Source organism: Anguilla rostrata, chromosome 4, assembly GCF_018555375.3.
Source record: "Anguilla rostrata isolate EN2019 chromosome 4, ASM1855537v3, whole genome shotgun sequence".
Classification (NCBI taxonomy): domain Eukaryota; kingdom Metazoa; phylum Chordata; class Actinopteri; order Anguilliformes; family Anguillidae; genus Anguilla; species Anguilla rostrata.
In genome coordinates, this window is record NC_057936.1 from 67,068,694 (window position 1) to 67,092,910 (window position 24,217).

The 24,217-nt window shown below is 50.1% G+C and overlaps 2 protein-coding genes across 2 annotated transcripts in view; both read left to right on the forward strand.

The window, feature by feature from the left end:
* anapc4 (anaphase promoting complex subunit 4) overlaps window positions 1-94 on the forward strand; it is a 14,583-nt gene extending 14,489 nt beyond the window's left edge. The window contains exon 29 of the mRNA XM_064333941.1: window positions 1-94. This exon is cut by the window's left edge and continues 249 nt beyond it. The gene's annotated coding sequence lies outside the window, so the exon portion shown is untranslated.
* Window positions 95-1,139: 1,045 nt separating this feature from the next.
* Window positions 1,140-22,771, forward strand: slain2 (SLAIN motif family, member 2). The gene is made up of 9 exons (XM_064333945.1): window positions 1,140-3,097; window positions 7,589-7,731; window positions 12,656-12,796; window positions 13,060-13,233; window positions 13,668-14,021; window positions 15,706-15,803; window positions 15,892-15,934; window positions 19,612-19,831; window positions 20,315-22,771. The coding sequence occupies exons 1-9, from the start codon at window positions 2,634-2,636 to the stop codon at window positions 20,379-20,381; spliced, it is 1,704 nt and encodes a 567-aa protein (XP_064190015.1). The 5' UTR covers window positions 1,140-2,633; the 3' UTR covers window positions 20,382-22,771.
* Window positions 22,772-24,217: the final 1,446 nt, after the last annotated feature.

Sequence of the window (24,217 nt, forward strand, 5' to 3'; positions counted from 1 at the left end):
GAAGGACAATGAAGTGATCAAACCTGTGACTGTGTCAGTGGGTGTTCTGGTCCTGGGAAACCCCTTGCGTCAGTAAAAACACTGTGTCCTGTTATCTTATCCATCCTGGCCTCTTATTCATTTACCTAACCCTAAAGCCCTTTGAGACTAGCATCTCTCGTTCAACAGCGGCCTGTGGCTTCCGACATGGTGTGAACGCACAAATACATCCAGCGTGCCTTCTCCATGCAGCAGAGTATCTGTGGGATTACAGCTGCGTTCTAATGTTATATTGCCTTTTATGGCTCCCGTCATCCCAAACTTGTCCTGCTGCCCAAGTTCCTTTAGGAGTGGGGGTTAGCCCTTTTAGGAGTGGGGGTTAGTTCCTTTAGGAGTGGGGGTTAGCTCCTTTAGGAGTGGGGGTTAGCTCCTTTAGGAGTGGGGTTAGTCCTTTAGGAGTGGGGTTAGCTCCTTTGGAGGGTTAGCTCCTTAGGAGTGAGGGTTAGTTCCTTTAGGAGTGGGGTTAGTTCCTTTAGGAGTGGGGTTAGCCCTTTAGGAGTGGGGTAGTTCCTTTAGGAGTGGGTTAGTTCCTTTAGGAGTGGGGGTTAGCTCCTTTAGGAGTGGGGGTTAGCTCCTTTAGGAGTGGGGGTTAGTTCCTTTAGGAGTGGGGGTTAGTTCCTTTAGGAGTGGGGTTGCCCTTTAGGAGTGGGGTTAGTTCCTTTAGGAGTGGGGGTAGTCCTTAGGAGTGGGGTTAGCTCCTTTAGGGTTAGCTCCTTTAGGAGTGGGGGTTAGCTCCTTTAGGAGTGGGGGTTAGTTCCTTTAGGAGTGGGGGTTAGCCCTTTTAGGAGTGGGGGTTAGTTCCTTTAGGAGTGGGGGTTAGTTCCTTTAGGAGTGGGGGTTAGCTGAGAGGAGTCGCCGGGGCGGGTTCGTTCAGATGCAGAACTCAGAGCAGCTCAAACCGGGCGCTGCAGTACTGTGAGTGAGGAGCAGAACTCAGAGCAGCTCAAACGGGGCGCTGCAGTACTGTGAGAGAGGAGCAGAACTCAGAGCAGCTCAAACCGGGCGCTGCAGTACTGTGAGAGAGGAGCAGAACTCAGAGCAGCTCAAACGGGGCGCTGCAGTACTGTGAGAGAGGAGCAGAACTCAGCAGCTCAAACCGGGCGCTGCAGTACTGTGAGAGAGGAGCAGAACTCAGCAGCTCAAACCGGGCGCTGCAGTACTGTGAGAGAGGAGTAGAAATGCACACTCAGGCCTGATGGGGATCTGCCAATCTTGATGGGATTTTTTCTTTTTTTGAAGTGAAGGACTTTTTTAAAGTGTTATCAGCCTAATGTTTGGTTTAAATGTAATCTAAAACAGTGTTTCTCAACCCTGGTCCTGGGGACCCACTGTATGCTGGTTTTTACCAAACGTCAATCTTTTTATCAATTAAGGTTGTTGAAAATGTGTTTAAATTCTACCATAATTTTGTGGGTAAACTTATTTTAACACAGCAGATTTTGCCAGAAATTAGACCAACACATTTATTACATTATTACATTATTACATTTATTCACACAGATCCTGTGGTGAAAAGACCCTGTGATGTGTAAATTCGTGAAGAGTTGCAGTAAGTTTGACCAGCCTGTCTTGGACCATTAGTTTGGTCAGGTTCTGAAGTTTGTCTTCAGCGATCGAGTGTTTTTAATCCCTGAAAATCAGTATAATTGTTTAAGCATTTGCTTTTCATTGGTTGAGTGTTTCCGAAAAGCACAATGATGTTAAGCAACGCGTTTAACAAAAAACAAGCAAGCTATAACGGAACAGCGGGAGGTGTGGCATACGGAGAGAGATGGTCTGTAATGGCAAAAAATGAAAATTTCCGACGGGACGCTACAAACGTTTGAACGCATTCGAGTGGAGCCTCGCGACACGCGAACAGCTGCTGAAAAAGGGCGGGGCACCACCTGTGGCAGGCACGCCCTTCCCTGCTGTCTCCAATGGCGATGGAGCATCACGCAGAGCGAGAGCCTGGCGTACTGCTCTAGCAGTTGAGGTGTTAAGATCTGTTAAGCCGACGTCTCAAAACGTTCATATTTCCGTGGTAATTTCTCTCTATCGAAATGAATACACACCCTGATTACAGAACGCACAAAGTTCACGTGTTTTAACAATGTGGAAATTTGGAGCATTTACTGTATCTCAGCTGTTAAATTAATTTCCAACAGGAAAATTGTGTGAGTTGAAGGATAGCCAATCGAAAATACAGGTTAAACCCAAAATACTATGTAATACCCTAGAAATTGCTATATTGCCTTCCTTTATTTTATTTCCTTAAGAGGACCGCAGACATTTACACTATGCGAAGGATACGCGCATGCTCATATTTTACGTGCTCGCTGCCGATTCTGTGCGTGTTGACGTTACTTTTCCGTTGATTGTTGGCTTCGCTCATACTCGGTGACGGGGGACAGTAAAGATGGCGTCGGCAGAATTTCTGTGTGTGATTACCCGGAGAAGATGACGACTTTGAGTTCATTAGCTCCGTCTCACACCGAAGTGTGCTCACTGTTCACTTAAAACAATCTGAGGTAAAGACTATATCCCGCGAGGACTTGTTGACAGAGATCCGAAAGCCGAAGACAGTCGCAAAATATATATATATAAAACAACCCATGGAGGATATCAACTCTAACATTAACGCAGACTTGGAGGTGCGGAAGCTTCAAGACTTGGTGAAGAAGCTCGAACAGCAGAACGAGCAGCTCCGGAGCCGGTCCACTCTCCTCGCCTCGTCGGGCGGCGTGTCAGGGAATGTCAGACCCCTCAGCGCCGGATTCGACTCGCCCCTGTCTGTGGGAGCAGCCACGGGGCTAGCCGGTTTCTCCGGGGTGGGGTTCGGAGGGACTAGGGGCTATGATGGGGTTTTGGAAAACTCCCGTTGTCTGAGCCCGATACAATCATACGATAGCCCGGGGTATGGGAGGGCGTACGAGGGTGCTGTGGCAGCGGCTTCGGGGTCCTCTTATATTGATGATATGGGGGATTTCACCGAAGATGGAGAAACTTCTGTCTTGGATGAGGTGGAAATCCTCGATCTCGAAGACATGGACTGTCTTAACGAGGAGGAGGACAGCTGGTAAGTTAACATAGCTCCGAGAGCGGAGAGATTACATCACCGGGAAAGAAGCTGGATGGCTTATTGGGCTGGGCTTTTTTTGAAATATTGTACTGTTGTTGCGATCGGCGGTCATTCATGAGAACGCCCAGCGTTGTTTCACGATTTGACAGCTCTACAACGGCTAAACACAGCTGTTCTAGACAACTAACACAAGAACGCGCCCCTGACACAAAGCGCATACAACTAGAAGCACTCTCCTGGTCGTGTTATTTTTGGAAGTAGCTCGTGTAAATTTAAATACCGTTTGGGGCCACTTCTGTTTTGTCCCTGCGTTGCGAGATAGTTTGCCCCTGAGTTGTGAAATGTTAACAGCTACACTGTTGCTAAGTTGCGAGGTGTCTCGTTGCTCCAGAACAGCCGACGGGATCGAGCCATCAGGCTAGTGCGTCTGTGCCACCGTAGCAAAGACGCCTGTAGGTTCTTAGGCAAACTGGCTTCGTTTATCTGTGAGCAACAGTGTGAGTCGTGCTTGTGTCAGTGTGGGCACTGCTGTTGAAATAGAACATTTGGGAATGATTTCATAGGTAGTCTCGCATAGTGTAACTAAATGGCAATCTCTAGCCTACCCCCCTAAACTGCGTATCCACCGCGCGGACTATTGCCGATGGTTTAGGGGATCACAGTGCTGTGTTCTGCAAAAAAAAAGTCCGGTTTTAGTGAAATAAACATGTGTGAAGAAAAGTTATCTATGGTTGGTCAAGGCCGCTGGTTGACATTTCGTTGAATCTGGCATGTCGCGAAGACCGTCACTCTGTCACTGCGTCTCCCATTACATTACATTACAGGCATCCCAAAGCAAAACATTTGCGCGCAGCTACTCAAATGTATTACTTGATTTTAGCAAACTGAGTAGCCAAATTCAGAAATAATTTAGTCCAAGTTGGAGAGGTAAATGTTAACAATTATTGGAGAAGGTTAGAGGTTGTTTTACTGCCCCAGGCCTGAGGTTGGCACGCCCGTATGTTTATCTCGCTCTACCCCGGGGAAGCAGGCTGTCTATGGTTACCATCCTCGCCCAAATCATCATTGACTCCCGTGAAACTCGGCAACCTTAACGGCAAAGGTATTTCACCCACTCAAACTGTCACGCGCCATCTCGGGAATACAAATCCAATTTTGAATTCCTTTAGCCGTTTTTCTAAATGCAGTTGCACTGCGTGGTAACGTGGTGGTCTACTGGTCAGACAGCGCGTGGACTGGCACAACGGTAGTGTGTGTGTCAGTGCGGAAGCGTGTCCATGGTCTTCATTAATATGTACTGAGACGATAAAGAAACCTTTGTGTGTTTATAATGGTATCTGTGTGTGTGTGTGTGTGTGTGTGTGTGTGTGGCTGTATTGGTCTGTGGGAGCAGTTATTGTGGCTGGGTTAGAGTGTGTGCTTATTGTGCCTGTACTGGGGTGTGTTCGTATTCTGGCTGAATTAGTGTGTCTGTGTGTCTGTGTGTCTGTGTCTGTGTATTTTAATTGTGTTGGTGTGTGTGTATTTTGATGGTATTGGTCTGTGTGTTTGTGTGTATTTTGGTAGTATTGGTGTGTGTGTGTGTGTGTGTGTGTGTTCGTGTGTACTTTGGTGGTATTGGTGTGTGTGGGTGTGTGTGTGTTTATTTTGGTGGTATTGGTGTGTATTTTGGTGGTATTGGTCAGTGTGTTTGTGTATGTGAAGGGTTAGGTCTCTACATGGATTTCCTCTGTAACTGATAATCCTGGAAAGTGATAAGTTTGGATTTGAGCCTCTGTGGGAGTGAGGGCAGGAAGTCTGTGACAGCTGCGGAGTGGAGCCCTACACACACACACACACACACACACACACACTCTCTCTCACACACACACACACACACACTCTCTCTCACACACACACACACACATACACACACACACTCTCTCTCACACACACCCACACACAGCAGTGTTTGTCCTAGGATTTTTTCCAGCTATGGCACATCGGTTTCGCAAGGGTTCTCAGGTTTACAGCGCGACTCAATGTTGTTTGTGCCAGCATCTCGTTCAGGCGTACCTTAAAGCCAGTCATCCATCCCTCGTTTGTTTACCACTCACTACGGATGAGGTTTGGTAGCCAACAATGCCGTAAGAGACTCCTATGACGCCCCTGAAACTACTAACAGCGGCCAAAGACGGTACATGGCAAGTTGATTTAAAAGTGAATGTAAATGCGTGCCACCATTTTCATGCCTAAAAATATGAACAGTATGGCAAAAGGTTAATGCCCTGCTGATAGTAGTGCGGAGGAAAAAGGTTTTACTCTTTTACACTCATCTACATTACACACGTTACACAGTCTCTGATCCCACCATGATCACACCAGTGTCCCTTATAGGACCCATTCTGTTGTGTGTTTCTCCTTCATTTTTATGGTGTTTTATGCTGAAGTGCGCTGGGCATTAGCATAACCACAGATGAGACTCCTCCCCTGAAGCTGGTCGTCATGGCGTGATGGACAGTTGGTTGCAGGGGCCTTAGCAGTGTGGTGCAGTTCACCAGTGTACTGATCAGCAGGCCTATGCCAGACCCCACTCCTAACTGCACCAACTCCCTTCCTCTCAAACTGCACCCACTCCCCGCTTCTTAAACTACACCAACTCCCTCCTCGACTTACACAACTTTTACTTAGCATTTACATCTATACAGCTGGATATATACTGAAGCAATGCAGGCTAAGTACCTAGCTCAAGGGTACAACGGAATCAAACCTGTGACCTTCCAGGTTACAAGGCCAGCTCCTTACCCATTATGCTACAATGCCACTCTCTACACTCTTCTCAAACTACACCAACTCCTTTCAGACTCCTCCCCTCCACACACAGACCCTGGGGTTCAGACGGTCCCCTCCACACACAGACCCTGGGGTTGAGACCCCTCCCCTCCACACACAGACCCTGGGGTTGAGACCCCTCCCCTCCACACACAGACCCTGGGGTTGAGACCCCTCCCCTCCACACACAGACCCTGGGTTCAGACCCCTCCCCTCCACACACAGACCCTGGGGTTCAGACTGTCCCCTCCACACACAGACCCTGGGGTTCAGACTGTCCCCTCCACACACAGACCCTGGGGTTCAGACTGTCCCCTCCACACACAGACCCTGGGGTTCAGACTGTCCCCTCCACACACAGACCCTGGGGTTCAACTGTCCCCTCCACACACAGACCCTGGGGTTCAGACTGTCCCCTCCACACACAGACCCTGGGGTTCAGACTGTCCCCTCCACACACAGACCCTGGGGTTCAGACGGTCCCCTCCACACACAGACCCTGGGGTTCAGACTGTCCCCTCCACACACAGACCCTGGGGTTCAGACTGTCCCCTCCACACACAGACCCTGGGGTTCAGACTGTCCCCTCCACACACAGACCCTGGGGTTCAGACTGTCCCTTCCACACACAGACCCTGGGGTTCAGGGCAGGGTCAGTCTGTAAAGCGGGTCTTCTGTTTGAAGCCAGGCCTATTATATGCAACACATTCCTCAGCTATATTAATCCATGCAAGCTGCAGAGCACCTCAGAGGCCTGGGCAGGCTGGCCACAGGCCAAAGGACATTTTAGTAATACTGAGAGAGCCAGCTGGAGCTGAGCAGAGAGAGACTGCAGTGTGTGAGAGGTGGTCTGTTTGTGGACTGTAGTGTATCAGTGGTGGTCTGTCTGTAGACTGTAGCATGTCAGTGGTGGTCTGTCTGTAGACTGTAGTGTATCAGTGGTGGTCTGTCTGTAGACTGTAGTGTGTCAGTGGTGGTCTGTCTGTAGACTGTAGTGTGTCAGTGGTGGTCTGTCTGTAGACTGTAGCATGTCAGTGGTGGTCTGTCTGTAGACTGTAGTGTATCAGTGGTGGTCTGTCTGTAGACTGTAGTGTGTCAGTGGTGGTCTGTCTGTAGACTGTAGCATGTCAGTGGTGGTCTGTCTGTAGACTGTAGTGTGTCAGTGGTGGTCTGTCTGTAGACTGTAGCGTGTCAGTGGTGGTCTGTCTGTAGACTTCAGCGTGTCAGTGGTGGTCTGTCTCTAGACTGCAAGTGTGAGTGGCGGTCTGTCTGTAGACTGCAGTGTGTGAGCGGCGGTCTGTCTGTAGACTGTAGTGTATGAGCGGTAGTCTGTAGTGCAGCACTACTCAACCTTTCAGGGTGTGTGTGTGTGTGTGTGCAGTGTATGACAGTACTGTGTGTGTGTGTGTGTGTGTGCAGTGTATGGCTGTACTGTGTGTGTGCGCGGGTGTATTTGTGCAGTGTGTGACTGTACTGTGTGTGGTGTGTGCCCGTAATGTGGACTGGTAGAACTGGCTTGTCGAGGTGTATTGTCCGGTGCTGTTGTCTTGTGGTCAGCTGTTGTTATGACTGTACTGGTCGTGTGTGTGTTGTGTAGTCGCTGGAATGACGTCTGCTATGCTGTATGTAATGTAATGTAATGTGTGTGCAGTATATGACTGTACTGTGTGTCTCCAGGCTGTATGAGGCGAAGATAAACAGTCCGTTGCAGAAGGCAGTCAGCCCCATCGCTTGGTGCCGCCATGCCCTGGATCACCCCAGCCCTGACATGGAGTCCGCCAAGCGCTCACTCATACACCGGCTCGACCTCACCATGTCAGGTAGCTTACGCCCTCTTCCTCTCTCCTCCTCCCTCTCCTCCCCCTCTTTATTCTGCCTTTTCCTCCTCTCCCTGTGCCTTATTTACCCAGCAATCCCCTGCCATGCTGGGTCAGTCCAGGCTCCTCTAGCTTAGCATAGCATTCCACCATGCTGGGTCAGCCCAGGTCCAGTAGCTTAGCGTAGCATACTGCCATGCTGGGTCAGTCCAGGCTCCAGTAGCTTAGCGTAGCGTATCGTCATGTTGGGTCAGTCCAGGCTCCAGTAGCTTAGCGTAGCGTATCGTCATGTTGGGTCAGTCCAGGCTCCAGTAGCTTAGCGTAGCGTATCGTCATGTTGGGTCAGTCCAGGCTCCAGTAGCTTAGCGTAGCATAGCATACCGCCATGTTGGGTCAGTCCAGGCTCCAGTAGCTTAGTGTAGCGTAGCATACCGCCATGTTGGGTCAGTCCAGGCTCCAGTAGCTTAGTGTAGCATACCGCCATGCTGGGTCAGCCCAGGCTCCAGTAGCTTAGTGTAGCGTAGCATACCGCCATGCTGGGTCAGTCCAGGCTCCAGTAGCTTAGCGTAGCTACCGCCAGTTGGTCATCCAGGCTCCAGTAGCTAGGTAGCATACCGCCATGCTGGGTCAGCCCAGGCTCCAGTAGCTTAGTGTAGCGTAGCATACCGCCATGCTGGGTCAGTCCAGGCTCCAGTAGCTTAGTGTAGCGTAGCATACCGCCATGCTGGGTCAGTCCAGGCTCCAGTAGCTTAGCGTAGCATACCGCCATGCTGGGTCAGTCCAGGCTCCAGTAGCTTAGCGTAGCATACCGCCATGCTGGGTCAGTCCAGGCTCCAGTAGCTTAGCGTAGTGTACCGCACCGCCATGCTAGGTAAGTGCCTGTAGACAGCAGTGGTGCTGAGCAGATTTGTGTGAATTTGGGAGAGAGCAGCTGTCTCTTTCAGGCTGATGTTACTGTGATATGCGGGCTGGGCTGGGGGGGGGGGGGCTGAGTGTGAGTAATGACCCAGCTGAGCCCCCCTCAGGACAGGAGTGACCTCACTGTGTAATCTGAACCTTACACACACATACAAGCTCATATACACATACAGGCTCATACACAAACACGCACACGCACACCTGCTCATACACACATAAACGCTCATGCACACACACACGCTCATACACACATACACGCTCATACACAAACACACACACATAAACGCTCATACACACACACAGACAGCTCTCACATGCACACCTGCCTCAGCCATTCAGTGAGTGCAGATAGAGCTCAATAAGCACTGCTCTCTTCTCCAATGGGGTGACGGAGGGGATGACAGAACTCCACCCCCTGCAGTGAGTCAGCCCCAATGATGTCATGTCCCCCCATGGGATGATGTCATAGCACAGAGCTGGGGATTAAGCCCTGCCCTGCACTCAAATGAAGTTTAATGTTAAATACTATGAATATACACACACACACACACACACACGCACGCACGCACACACACATACACACATATACATACACACACATACACACATATACATACGCACGCACGCACGCACGCACGCACGCACACACACACACACACACACATACTGCAATCAGCTGCTACGCCACGCCCCGCCCTATCAGACCAGCCGCTACACCGCCTGTTGCCATGGCGCCATGCATGCTGGCCGTGTCCTCGCTTTGTTTATAATTGGAGCTGATTTGCCATGCAGATTCTGGTTTCCACGGCGCCCTACAAAGCTTGCATTACTGCTCCATTAATGCAGCCGCACCGAAACCAGTCCAGCTCTGCAGCTTCCTTTCAGAGTAGAGCAGCATGCTGGGTAGTGTAGTCTGTGCTGCATTGGTCTTAAGATACTGGGTGGTGTTGATGTTGGAAGGTGGGCGGTGCTGTAGCGCTAAATCAGAATGTTTACGAAGGCCTGTCTCTGTGACTGGTGTAGCCATAGCGACCAGGCCTGTGTCTTTGCTCTCCCAGTAGCACTTACATGCTGTGCAAACAGCATAGCAGCACCGCATGCTTACATAACCTGCCCAGGGTCACGGCCGCGCACGCTAACCCAGATAATGCAAATGATTGGATGTCTGCGGCTGAAGAATTTACCCGATTGGCTGTGTACACTTGCAGTAGCAGACACTCTCATCCCAAGCCCTGTCCATAGCTCACATTCTTTACATACGCTCCATTCCTATAGCTGGATGTGAACCTCAACCCTAACCCCTGAAGCACCCGCTAACCATAACCCCTGAAGCACCCGCTAACCATAACCCCTAAAGCACCCGCTAATCCTAACCCCTGAAGCACCCGCTAACCATAACCCCTGAAGTTCCCGCTAATCCTAACCCCTGAAGCACCCGCTAACCATAACCCCTGAAGTTCCCGCTAATCCTAACCCCTGGAGCACCCGCTAACCATAACCCCTGAAGTTCCCGCTAATCCTAACCCCTGAAGCACCCGCTAACCATAACCCCTGAAGTTCCCGCTAATCCTAACCCCTGGAGCACCCGCTAACCATAACCCCTGAAGCACCCGCTAATCCTAACCCCTGAAGCACCCGCTAACCATAACCCCTGAAGCACCCGCTAACCATAACCCCTGAAGCACCCGCTAATCCTAACCCCTGAAGCACCCGCTAACCATAACCCCTGAAGCACCCGTACTACCCTAACACCCTAACCATAACCCCTGAAGCACCCGCTACCTAACCCCTGAAGCCCCGCTAACCCAACCCTGAACACCCGCTACCACCATCACCTACCCTAATCACCTAACCCCTGAAGCACCCGCTAACCATAACCCCTGAAGCTCCTGCTAACCAGTAGTACAAACAAGGGCAACTCCGTATAGTGTCACGGGAAGAGTGTGTGTGTGTGTGGTTCAGTGTTAATCGTATGGGGCTGAGTATTTGGTGTGTGTGTGTGGTTCAGTGTTAATCGTATGGGGCTGAGTATTTGGTGTCTGTGTGGCCTGGGAATTCTGGCCTAGCACCAGAGACCAGCTCACACCTGTGTCAACCTCAGGGGTCAGAGGTCAGCACCCATAATGCATTTCTCTGTGAGAGGTTTGTGTGAGTGCATCATGCGCACTGCGGTGCTACTCTCAAAGGGGTCAGAGGTCACATTTAGCCCACAAGAACGCGCACACACATGCACAAACACACACAGACAGATGGACACACACATGAGAGGATGAGTATGGGGCTGGAGGTTGGTGAATGAGAGGATGAGTGTGGGGCTGGAGGTGGCTGAATGAGAGGATGAGTGTGGGGCTGGAGGTGGCTGAATGAGAGGATGAGTGTGGGGCTGGAGGTTGGTGAATGAGAGGATGAGTGTGGGGCTGGAGGTGGGTGAATGAGAGGATGAGTGTGGGGCTGGAGGTGGGTGAATGAGAGGATGAGTGTGGGGCTGGAGGTTGGTGAATGAGAGGGTGAGTGTGGGGCTGGAGGTGGGTGAATGAGAGGATGAGTGTGGGGCTGGAGGTTGGTGAATGAGAGGGTGAGTGTGGGGCTGGAGATTGGTGAATGAGAGGGTGAGTGTGGGGCTGGAGGTGGCTGAATGAGAGGGTGAGTGTGGGGCTGGAGTTGGGTGAGTGTGGGGCTGGAGGTGGGTGAATGAGAGGATGAGTGTGGGGCTGGAGGTGGGTGAATGAGAGGATGAGTGTGGGGCTGGAGGTGGGTGAATGAGAGGATGAGTGTGGGGCTGGAGGTGGGTGAATGAGAGGATGAGTGTGGGGCAGGATATCAGTGAATGAGAGGATGAGTGTGGGGCTGGAGGTGGGTGAATGAGAGGATGAGTGTGGGGCTGGAGGTGGGTGAATGAGAGGATGAGTGTGGGGCAGGATATCAGTGAATGAGAGGATGAGTGTGGGGCTAGAGGTGGGTGAATGAGAGGATGAGTGTGGGGCTGGAGGTGGGTGAATGAGAGGATGAGTGTGGGGCAGGATATCAGTGAATGAGAGGATGAGTGTGGGGCTAGAGGTGGGTGAATGAGATGATGAGTGTGGGGCTGGAGGTGGGTGAATGAGAGGATGAGTGTGGGGCTGGAGGTGGCTGAATGAGAGGATGAGTGTGGGGCTGGAGGTGGCTGAATGAGAGGATGAGTGTGGGGCTGGAGGTGGCTGAATGAGAGGATGAGTGTGGGGCTGGAGGTGGCTGAATGAGAGGGTGAGTGTTGTTGTGCTCTCTCTGCGGATAATGGCCTCATTCTTCAGCCTGTGTCTGTGGAAGTGTTTCAGACACAGACCAGTGAATATTCCCTGCAGCACAATGGCCTTCGCACAGAGGAACGCATGGTCCCCGTCACACACTGCTGTACACAAGACCTTTACACACTCACCACAGACTCTCTCTGTCTCTCTCTCTCTCTCGCTCTGTCGCTTTTTCTCTCTTATCCTGTCGCTCTCTGTCTGTTTCTCTCTCTCTTGCTTTAAGTTTCAAATTTAAATTCAAATGTGCTTCATTTGCATGTCAAGTAAACTTGTGTTGCAAAAGCAATGGGATATACAAAATGACAAACAGATCCCCTACAACTAGAAGAGGTGGGAAAAGAGAAAAGAGTAACAACTGGCACATGCACATATGCAAGTATAGACACACACACACAGGTTAAAACATAGTTTTACTTTCTCTCTCACTCTTTCGCTTTCTGTCTCCCTGGGTTGCTTTTGGTTTCTCACTGTCGCTTTCTGTCTGTGTCATTTTCTCTCTTCCTCTCACTCTATTTTGCTTTCTGTCTCTCTCTCTCTCTCTCCCTCCCTCCCTCTCTCTCCGTCCCACTCTCGCTCACTCTCTCTCCCTCCCCCTTTCCGTCCCTCTCTCCATCCCTCTGTCTCTCCTTCCCCCTCTCTCTCCCTCTGTCCCCCCCTCTCTCTCCCCCTCTCCGTCCTGGGCGTTCTGTAACGGATGCTTGTGTGTCCATTTTTGTGTGCAGCGAGTAAGAGGAGGAGTCTGTACAGCGCCCCCTACAGTCCCACCACAGGAAACAGCCCCTACAGCAGCGGCTTCAACTCGCCGTCCTCCACACCTTCCAGGGTACCCACCGTCAAGCAGCTAGTACTGCCTGGCAGTGCAGGTACGACCACACCTCCCCCTCCCCTCCCCTGCCCTCCACACCTGCCCTCCCCTCCCCTGCCCTCCACACCTGCCCTTCCCTCCCCTGCCCTCCACACCTGTCCTCCCCTCCCCTGCCCTCCACACCTGTCCTCCCCTCCCCTGCCCTGCACACCTCCCCTCACCTCCCCTCCACACCTGCCCTCCCCAGTGTCCACCTCAACACCAGTACTCAACTGCCCATACATGACTCCTGAATTCACATGCATTTACCGGTGACTCCAGGGCTCCAGAGGGCCTCGGTGGAGAGGACCCCTCCTCCTGCAGTGAGCCCGCAGTCGTCGGTGGACAGTGAGCTGAGCACCTCTGAGATGGACGAGGACTCTGTGGGCTCCTCCAGCACCTACAAGCTCAACGACGTCACGGACGTGCAGATCCTCGCCCGCATGCAGGAGGAGAGTGAGTGCCCCGCCTTCTGGGCCCCTCCCCCAAAAACCCTGTCCTCTTAAACCCCGCCCCCAAAAACCCTTCCTTCTCAAACACTGCCTTGGCTAATGTCTGTGTGTTTCCAGGTCTGTAATGCCTGTGTTTCCAGGTCTGTAATGCCTGTGTTTCCAGGCCTGTGTAATGCCTGTGTTTCCAGGCCTGTCTAATGCCTGTGTTTCCAGGTCTGTCTAATGCCTGTGTTTCCAGGTCTGTGTAATGCCTGTGTTTCCAGGTCTGTCTAATGCCTGTGTTTCCAGGTCTGTGTAATGCCTGTGTTTCCAGGCCTGTGTAATGCCTGTGTTTCCAGGTCTGTGTAATGCCTGTGTTTCCAGGTCTGTGTATTACCTGTGTTTCCAGGTCTGTGTAATGCCTGTGTTTCCAGGCCTGTCTAATGCCTGTGTTTCCAGGTCTGCGGCAGGACTATGCTGCCACGGCGTCTCGGCGCAGTTCGGGCTCCTCCTGCCACTCCCTGCGCCGCGGCACATTCAGCGACCAGGAGCTGGACGCCCACAGCCTGGAGGACGAGGAGGAAGCCCTGCACCCCGCCTTCCACCCGCCCGTCAGCCGCTTCAGCCCCTCCCCTCGCCCCTCCCCCCGCCACTCCCCCCGAAACTCTCCTCGCTCCCGTTCCCCCGCCCGCACCCTGGAATACGGCCACAGCCGCGGCTCCCCGCAGCCAATCATCAGCCGGCTGCAGCAGCCCCGCCTCTCCCTGCAAGGACACGCCCCCGACCTGCAGACCAACGCTGTCAAGAACGAAGGTAATGCTCTAGAACCTGGTGTCATCTTGTTTCGCACGCTCTCTTTCCTTTCTCTTCCCTCCCTCTCTCTCTCCCATCTCTTCCCCCCTCTCTCTCTAATCTGTAACGGGACATCTGATGGCACCTGAATAAAAATTTGCATGAATGTAAATGTTTAACCCCTTCACACAAAAGCCCAATCTGGGAAATCCCCACCTGTTTATGGATGTTCTGTTTAAGGCTCTATATCTCCCAGATGTGAGCATCAGAGACTTGGAGGATAGCTTATGTGAAGCAAGACACTTGTACCATTTACAACCATTTACAATACTAACTTAGATTAGTTTATATTCATAATTTACATAAAAATTAAGTGCGACTATGTCATTATCTTGGTGAAACACTAAGAGATCACATATAAAATCAGAAAAACTACATGAGCTGGTTCATACACTTCTTACCCACACGTGCACAAAATTTGTGGTTGATATGTGGAACTACTAAAGATCTATGAAGCAAAGTGTAAAGTGTACCCTGGTGTCCTTCAGTGTCTCCAAATCTATCCAAAATGTCTAACTTGTGCATTGCTGTAAATCATGACATAATCCTATATTTCACTACAAATCAAAGTTTTGACTCATGGAACTCACTTCTGCATCATTTTCAAGTGGGGAGTAATATCTTTTCATCAGTATAGGGTCTGATATCTAGGGGTCCTAGACAAAAACCTCACCAAAAATGAATAAAATTCTTTTTGTCCATTATAAAGCATATATGTTTGCCCGGTATGATGGTTTTAGACTAAACATTCATCACATTGAAAAATTATGCAAAAACATTGTGACACACTGTGATACACTAAATATCTGATCATTCACTCGTGTTTTCTGTACTCTACAGGACGTAAACTTTTGGGGATGGGATGACATTTTGCACATTATCATTTATGTGCACTTTTGCATTCATCTAGCATGTATCAGCACACAGTAAATATGAATGAGTATTTTCCTTGCTCTAAGTGACAAGTGTAGGCCATGGTGATGCTAATACCCCACACTATGTACAATATTTTTTAAAACTCCACCATCAGAAAAAATGTTGGCAATGTTCTAGCTTCACAGTAGACCGGTACATCAAACATAACAGGACTGAACCACCTATGAACGTTTGTACTACAGTATGTGAAACCCCGGCTTTAGAGAATAGCTCAAACCTCGTGAAACACACTCAGTTTCATTGTGATTGATATTAATTCTGGAAAAGCAGGCCACTATGAGCCACTATGCTAACTTTAACCAGGTTGCCCTAAAAATGCCTGTATACTTACAGCTAGGCCTATTAGTTAACCCCTAATACAGATACGCTGGGCATTCTTAGAAAAGGCTAACAGTTGTCTCTTAGGGCCAATGGGAATATAACTTTATCAAAAATATGAAATATTACCAACAGTATGACTCGGCTTTACCGTAACTGTTCACTCCTCCCTTAGTCTGCCAAACTGACAGCTCTCCCTCCCTCTCTCTCTCTCTCTCCCTCTCCCCTTCCCTCTCTCCCTCTCCCTCCCTCTCTCTCTCTCCCTCTCCCCTTCCCTCTCTCCCTCTCCCTCCTTCTCTCTCTCCCTCTTTCCCTCCCTCTCTCTCCCTCCTTCTCTCCTTCTCTCTCTCCCTCTCCCTCCTTCTCTCCCTCCCCCTCTCTCTCCCTCCAGAGAAGTTGAGGAGAAGTCTTCCTAATCTGTGTCGGTCGGCAGTGGTTCCGGCTGCAGAGCCCGTAAAGAGCAGCAGGAGCTGCGACTCCAACCTGCAGGAGAGCCCTACCGCCACCGCACCGCCCAGTCTGCCTAGTACCGCCCTACCCGCCCACCGCCCAGCCTCAGTCTGCCAGTGAGTACCCCGCCCCTCACCCCGCCCACCCCCGCCACCAGCCTCAGTCTGCCAGTGAGTACCCCGCCCCTAGCCCCGCCCACCCCCGCCACCAGCCTCAGTCTGCCAGTGATACCGCCCCTAGCCCGCCTACCCACCCGCCACCAGCCTCAGTCTGCCGTGAGTACCCCCTACCCCGCCCACCCCACCGCCCACCGTACCGCCTAACCCCATCTCCGCCCCCTCTGCCAGTGGTGAGTACCCGCCCTAACCCCGCCCCCCCTACCCGCCACTCTCACACCCGCACCACCCCAGTCTGCCAGTGGTACCCGCCTACCGCCCCTCTCCACCTAGCCCCTCTCCCACCCCGCCAGCCTCAGTCTGTCGTGAGTGACCCGCCACTCCTACCGCCATCCACCGCCTCATCTCCTACCACCTCGCAACCAGCCTCAGTCTGTCAGTGAGTACCCTGCCCCATAGCCCCGCCACTCTCACCTACCCGCCCACACCCAGAGCCATAATCACAGAGAACTCGTGTTTGTTTGTGTTCTGCTGTAGTGCTGCTGTTTCAGTCTCTCCCTCCTGCACAGGGGCTGCTGGGTGGCTGGATTCTCTCTCTCTCTCCCTCTCTCTCTCTCTCCGGTATCCTGCACGTTTGGTCAGGCAGAGGTAGAGGGTAAATCAGGCATAGGCAGGACTGTTCTGGGTGATCGGCTACAGCATGGCTTCTCTCTCCTTTATGGGCTGTGTGTGTGTGTGTGTGTGTGTGTGTGTATGTATACAGTCTGTGTGTATGTGTGTGTGTGTGTATGTATACAGTCTGTGTGTGTGTGTGTGTGTGTGTGTGTGTATTGGCTTTGGCTCAGTGCTGCTGGCCGTTTCTCCTGTTTTTGGGGGTCTCTTTATCTCTTGGAATGGCCCAACCCCCCCAGAGCGCTGTCCCCTCCTCCGGCTCTCTCGCTCCCTCTCTCTCCCTCACCTGTACCGTGTCCCTTATGTCCCTGCAGCTCTGCCCAGCAGGTACTCAAACGCCCCTCGCGCTTCCCCGAAAACCAAACAGCAGCTTCAGAGCCCGTCTTCCTTACGAGGTAACAGCCTGCCAGCCAATCAGAGAGCACGGGAGAGCTGGCTTGGCAGGGTCAATATAGCCTGCCAGCCAATCAAGCCTCAGAGGAGAGCCTGAGGGGGTGGAGTTTATACTCCGTTGTGCCTTCATTGTGATTTAGCACATGAACCTGATGACAGCAGACTCAGGGGCGGTTTGGGCTTCTGGCCAAGAGTGCTCTGTCGTGTCTGCTTTGTGTGTGTGTGTCCATGAACAGCACTGTGCAAAAGGCAGAGGCCACCCTTTCGTTTATTCAATTTCCAGTCAAATCAGCCATTCAGTGAAAATGTTTTTCCAGTGTCAGACGATAATGCAGGAAACATTTGACAGAAAATTAAAGAAAAGCCTCCTCCACTACATATCAAATCTGTCAGTGTTTGTCCACTCTTTCCTTTGTGCACCCTACTACCACTTTAAGTCGTCCATTTTTCAATCAACAAACAAGTTGTTACCAAAAGTGTCAATGGTGTTATCCAAGAGCCCATAGCTGCCTTGTAGATTTGTTTATCATGTGCATCTAAAATGGCTAAAGGAGGTATTTCTGATGAAATTAACCTTCCTTATGCAGTTAAATCACATCTGAAGTCAAAGGAAAAATTTTTAGTTTTAAAAAAACAGGAGGTCCAAAAACTAGAGTTCAAAAAGATTATTGCAAGATACAAAGAAAATGGGACTCCAAACAACTGTGCAGACACTGGTAGACCACCAAAACTATCACCATAACTAAGACAGTACTTAGAAGATCTTTTATCTTGTGTGTCAAGTCAAGCTCGTTTAAAGTGGGTGTCGGACTCCGCCAAGGGTGCGCTGTCTCCCCTCCTGCTCGTGGTATTCATGGACAGGATTTCAGGGCGCAGCCGAGGTATGGAGAGTGTCCAGTTTGGGGACATAGGAGTGGCGTCTCTGCTGTTAGCGGATGATGTCGTTGTCTTAGCCTCACCATACCGTGCCCTTCGATGCGCACTAGAGCGGTTTGCAGCTGAGTGTGGCACGGTCGGGACGAGGATCAGAACCTCCAAGTCTGTGGCCATGGTCCCCTCCTGAGAAACGATAGCTTGTCCCCTTCAAGTAAGGGGGCAGCAACTGCCCCAGGTGGTGGAGTCCAAGTATCTTGGGGTCTCATTCACGAGTGAGGGGGAAAAAGGGATTTGGAGATCGACCTCTGTCTGAGTGCAGCGGGCACTGTATCGGACGGTGGTGGTGAAGCAGGAACTGAGCCAAAAGGCAAAGCTCTCAATTTACCAGTCGATCTTCGTCCCTCCTCTCGCCTACGGTCATGAGCTATGGGTAGTGAGCGAAAGAGTGAGATCGCAAACACAAAGAGCTGAAATGGGGTTCCTCTGCAGGGGGGCAGGGCTCACTCTCCTCTCAGGGTGAGAAGCTCAGCTGTCCGGGAGGACCTCACAGTAGAGCCACTATTCGTCCACATTGAAAGGAGTCAGTTGAGGCAGTATCATGCAATACCCTCTGCACAATGTTTAATTGGGAGAAAAAAGCAGCAAGATAAGGACCCCAAGCACACTGCTAAATGAAGATCAAGCTGCTGGTGTTCTCAGAACAATGGACTGGCCACCCAGAGCCCTTCACCTCACTGAATGTGTTTGGGATAACTTCGATTGAGAGAAGCCAAAACTGCAATCAACTTCTAAGACTGAATTTCCTCCCTCCCTCTCTGAAAAAGCATGGAATATATCCCTGCAGATTTATTAGAAAAAGTCAAAGCAAGTCTCTTGAAAAGAATGGAATTTCTAATAAAGGCAAACGGTGGACACACTGAATACTGAAAGATTTGATATTGTTCATGGTTGTGGAGGTTTTTGAGTAATTTTGCCTTAAATACGTTGGCTGCATTATTTTCTGAAAAAATAAACAACTTACACTTAGTGGCTGTTTTCACTGGAAAATAAATACAAGAAAGGGTGGTCTCTGACTTGTGCAGAGTACTGCATGTATGTGTGTATGTATGTGTGTGTGTGTGTGTGTGTATGTGTGTGCGCATGTATGTATGTATGTATGTATGTGTGTGTGTGTGTGTGCATGTATGTGTGTATGTATGTATGTGTGTGTGCATGTATGTGTGTATGTATGTATGTGTGTGTGCATGTATGTGTGTATGTATGTATGTGTGTGTGTGTGGTAGTATGTATGTGCATTAGTGCATTATGTAAAGTATTAGGCAAGTGTAAGTGTGTGTATGTGTGCATGTATGTGTGTATGTATGTATGTGTGTAGGTGTGCGCGAGAGAGACCTTCTCTACCTGCATTAGTGAGAGTTCAGGCCAAAGTGTGACTACAGGTACAGGTATGAAAGGTAAAACCCAGACTCACTCTCGCTCGCTCACTCACTCGCCCTCTCTCTCTCTCTCTCTCTCTGTCTCTGTCTCTGTCTCTGTCTCTCGGTTTCATTCATTAAAACTGAGTGGATTCTTACTACTTCAGCACAGATTTCACTGTGAGGCAGAGGAGACTACCGTTACCATCCACACCCAGTTTACTGATCCCTCTCTCCCTCCCTCCCTCTCTCTGTCCTCTCTTCCTCCCTCTCTCTTCCTCCCTCCCTCTCTCTCCGTCTCCCTATCTCCCTCGCTCCCTCTCTTTTCCTCTCTCCCTCTCTTCCTGTCTCTCTCTCCCCCCCCCTCCCCTCCAGTCCCCTCCCCCAGTAAGCTGCGAGCCCCGGCCACGCCCTCTCCCCTGGCACTGCGCCAGCCAGTCAAGGCCTTGTCCAGCACAGGCTCCGCCCCATCCTCTGGCACGACCACGCCCACCCGCTCCCTTGGCCCCGCCCGCAGTGGCCTGCCACGCCCCAGCACCTCTGCAGGGGGCAGCCTCCCTGTACCGCGCAGCAAACTGGCGCAACCTGTCCGTAGGTACGCACTGCTCTTACACACCTACACTGCAGGTACGCACTGCTCTTACACACCCACACTGCAGGTACGCACTGCTCTTACACACCCACACTGCAGGTACGCACTGCTCTTACACACCTACACTGCAGGTACGCACTGCTCTTACACACCCACACTGCAGGTACGCACTGCTCTTACACACCTACACTGCAGGTACGCACTGCTCTTACACACCCACACTGCAGGTACGCACTGCTCTTACACACCCACACTGCAGGTACGCACTGCTCTTACACACCCACACTGCAGGTATGCACTGCTCTTACACACCCACACTGCAGGTATGCACTGCTCTTACACACTGATCCAACATAACTGCCTTACAGTGTAACAGTAGTGCTGGTGTGTCTCCTGCTCCTGATCAATGAATTGAAAGGGATATGGATGTGTGTTGACTGTGGATGTTAGCGTGTGAATTAAGCTGTGCGCCCCCCCCACCCCCAGGTCCCTGCCTGCCCCCCGCTCCTACGGTGGCATGAAGGACGACAGCTGGAGGGAGGGCTGTTACTGAGGAGGGGTGCGGGGCAGAGTCTTTCACCCAATCAGCACAGACTGGCAGAGATGACCTGGTCGCACTTTATCAGAAAATTCTTCAAAGAAAAGAGAGAGAAGAAAATCCAAAATCAAAAAGGCAAAAATATAAACAGACATTTCATACAATCAACATTTCATCCGACCCAAACTGACCCGCTCCGGCCAGAACCGACCCGCTCCAATGCCAAAGAACCGCGCCGGGCCCGTGGCGGTGACACAGGGACCCGTTTACTCAGCACCGCCAAACCCGACACCGCGGAGAGCGTAACTCCGCCTGACACGTCAGAGGGGAGGGGCCTGGCCTGGCCAGCCGAGCCCTGATTGGTCAGGGCCTCTCTGTGCTCTTGTATCTATGCACACGGCCCCCCCAGCAGTGCGTAACCTGCGGATGCCGGCAAGCAGCCTGGGGGACGGCCGCTGACCTCTGACCCCTCCCCCATTCCACGCCTGTGAAGTGCCTGAGTTGATCATATTAATCCCCCCCCCCCCCCCCCAGTACGAGCAGCTCACACACATCTCTCTGAACTTCTCCGCCAGTACAGCCGGGACACTGCTCTCCTTCTCTCCCTCTCTTTCTTCCCGTCTTTCTCTTGTACTTTTATTTACCCAGGAACAGACCAGCACCTGCCCATCTCCCACTCTCCCCCTCTTCTGTCTCTCTCCCCCTCCCCCTCTCTCCATTTCTCTTGTCTCCCCCTCTCTCCTGGTTTCTGGCTGTCCTGGGCTGCTGTAGGCTGTACTGTGCAGGTGACAGGAAGTAAGAGTGGCTGTACTGTGCAGGTGACAGGAAGTGAGAGTGGCTGTACTGTGCAGGTGACAGGAAGTGAGAGTGGCTGTACTGTGCAGGTGACAGGAAGTGAGAGTGGGCTGGCTGTTAAACAGCCTCCCAGGATAATTACAAATCTAAATTCCATTTTCTGTCCACTGAGCTGAAAGAAGCTTCTCCTTTTAATTTGTGATCTTATTTATTTGAATTTATTTAACTTTTCTCTGCAGGATGTATATGAATGCATACATAACACAGTATTCATATTTTAATTGATCATAATTGTTAGTTATAATTCTAATTCTTTTATTTGTTTGGAACCGTTTAAAATATCAGGAAGCTTATTTTCAAAGAGATTTCTCCAAAGCATATTATTTTTCTGTAATGTTGTCCTGTCTTGTGATATTGCTGTTTGTTGGGTTTAGCCCAGAGGATGCAGGTTTTGGTGAAATATCACAGTGTGCTTTTAGAAGAGATAGTTATGAGTCAGTCAGTAAAAGTGCGCATGTTGTCATCCAGTGCTGTGCTCAGCAGAATGGTGACGTCATCAAAAAGCGCCTGTCTGCAGATGATGTCACAATGGAGTGATGATGTCATAATGGAGTGTTAACTACAACAAAGGAAAGTGGATGGTGCAGGCTGCCTTATGTAAGGGAGTCCACAGCTGTTCGGCCCCTTGGCCCAGGGCTCCTCCTCATTAATGAGCAAGGGAAACGGCTCCAGGGATTTCCCACAACCCCCCATTCCTGCATTTCAGCACATGAAGCTTTGCTTCCTCTCACACTGTTCCCTGCAGGTGGACTCGTGCTCCTCCCTCAACCCACTACATGCAGGGTGGAGGAAATGCCCCATCAGTTACCGCCAAGCACACACACACACACACACACACACACGCACGCGCACATACACAGAGCCTATATCACAAAAGCACATAGAGGGGTATGACAATTACTGTAGATGTGTGCGTGTGTATGTGTGTGTGTGCGCGACTGAGTGGGTGCATGTGCGTGTGATTGTGTGAGAGCGTGTCAGTGTGTGTGTGTATACGTGCATGAGTGTGTGTGTGCATGCATTCGTGCATGTGTGTATACGCTCTACATCACTCTTGCTGTGCTAAACAGCAGGAGACTGAGGGGAGTCGTTCAAAGGCCTTCCCCATAGGTGTGCGCTACAGTAATGTTCCCCACAGAAACCAGTGCCTATGATTTCATGAGTTCTGCTGTGGCTCATTTTTGATTGTGATCTTTGTTTCCTTTTTGGTGCCAATGACTTTAATTTGCCAATTTACTCGTGTAAGAAAGCCCAACCTGATCTCTGCTCGAGGTTTTAAAAATGCAATGGTGAATGCTTTTTGTTTTTGCAATTGCCTAAAAAAAAGTTTATAAGTTGCTCCTGAAAAGTATGTTGAATATGCGCCTTTGATATTTGAAAACAAAAATAGTCCCGTGAGAGAGGTATTTATTGAGTTGTATTGCAGGAGGCTCTTGAACAGACCAGGCCATTTTGTGCGATTGTTTTGTTTACAGTCTTTTATATCCACAACATGACTTAAGATTCCGCTTGTAAGGTCACATTTCAAATAAAAGTTTAGAAACTTCTGACTGCTGCCGTACAAATGCTTGTCTCTTCCCGTTTTGATTTCCAGTTAATTTAGGTGTTTTTTCACATTCTTTTTCACTCTTGAATAAACAGTAGTTTTCCTTAATCACATCGAGATTACATGGAGTGGTGTGCAGTAATTCTGTAAATGTTGAGCTGTTAAGTTTCATTTGAAATTGAAGAACTAAGTGTTTCAGTAGGCTATATTTATTAAGAACATGCGAAACTCTATATGGCATACAACTCAATTTCTTTATCACGTTATAAAGAGCAATAGCGCCATCTACTGTTTGGAAAAGGAACGACGGTCATGACTTGCACTTTTTTAAATGTTCATTTAAATCGACGTAAATCCGTTTATTAAATTAAATCTCTCGAGATAGCTGACCGACTCCTTGTTGCCTAACTTGTGATAAACCGCAAAACTATTCTTACGGGTTTAACGCGTATCTTGCATTTAAAAACATTATTTTTTCAAAGTGAAATGTTTGAAAGAACATGAAAGGGTATCAGTTTAATGACAAAAGGTGGAATCAAACTGAAATCAATCAGTGACTTACAACAGAGTAGGCCACATATAATGTTCCGCAGTGTACGGAGATTTCCAGTATCTGTAAAGCGACTTGTTACACCTTTAAACAAATTGTTATCAGGGCAAGTCAACAGAGTGACTGGGGTAAACGAATAACCATTGTAACCCCAAGGAAATGTTTTTAGTTTAATCACACGAGATGGCTATTTCTCCGGCCGCGCGCGCCGGTCTTACTGCAGCAAGAATGCTACACGAAGCCTACTGACTTTGGGAAAGTGGCATCGCAAGACGCGTTTCACCATAGCAACAAAATCCCGATGGAATCGTTGGAAAAGCGGACATTTTATTATGCTTTGCCCACACGGTGGAGCCAAATGCACACGATTTGTTTCTGTATTTTCTGGTAAGAATTCCCTATGTATAGTGTGCGCGTGACACTAGCATTTATTTATGTCCATGTCATACATAATTGATTATTCCTTATAACTTCGTGAGGCAGCTGTCAGGCATAGCAAAGTCCACATACGTTTAATATTTACCAAGTAAGGAATATATTTTGAATACGAGATGTAGGCCTTACCAATGTTATGACTCGTTCTCATTTCCATGATGTAAATTCGCGTGAATGGCTGTGTAACAACTTTCACGATGCTTGAGTACGGTTGGCTTGTACAAGCACGTGTCCACATAAAATAGCCATTGTTATTTACAACCACATTCACTACAGTTAGTAAAAGTTGCGGCAGTGATGCTCTGAAGTCTAAAGCGTATTAAAGGCTCGGGGGTGCATTAACCGCACATCCAAAAAGCGCAGTCAGGGTAAAGGGTAAAAGCTGCCCTCTCTTCCACTTCCGGTCGCTCGCCCTCTTCCACCAAGAAACCAAGGGGATGGGCCAAAGCGAGGAGTTCCCGGCCA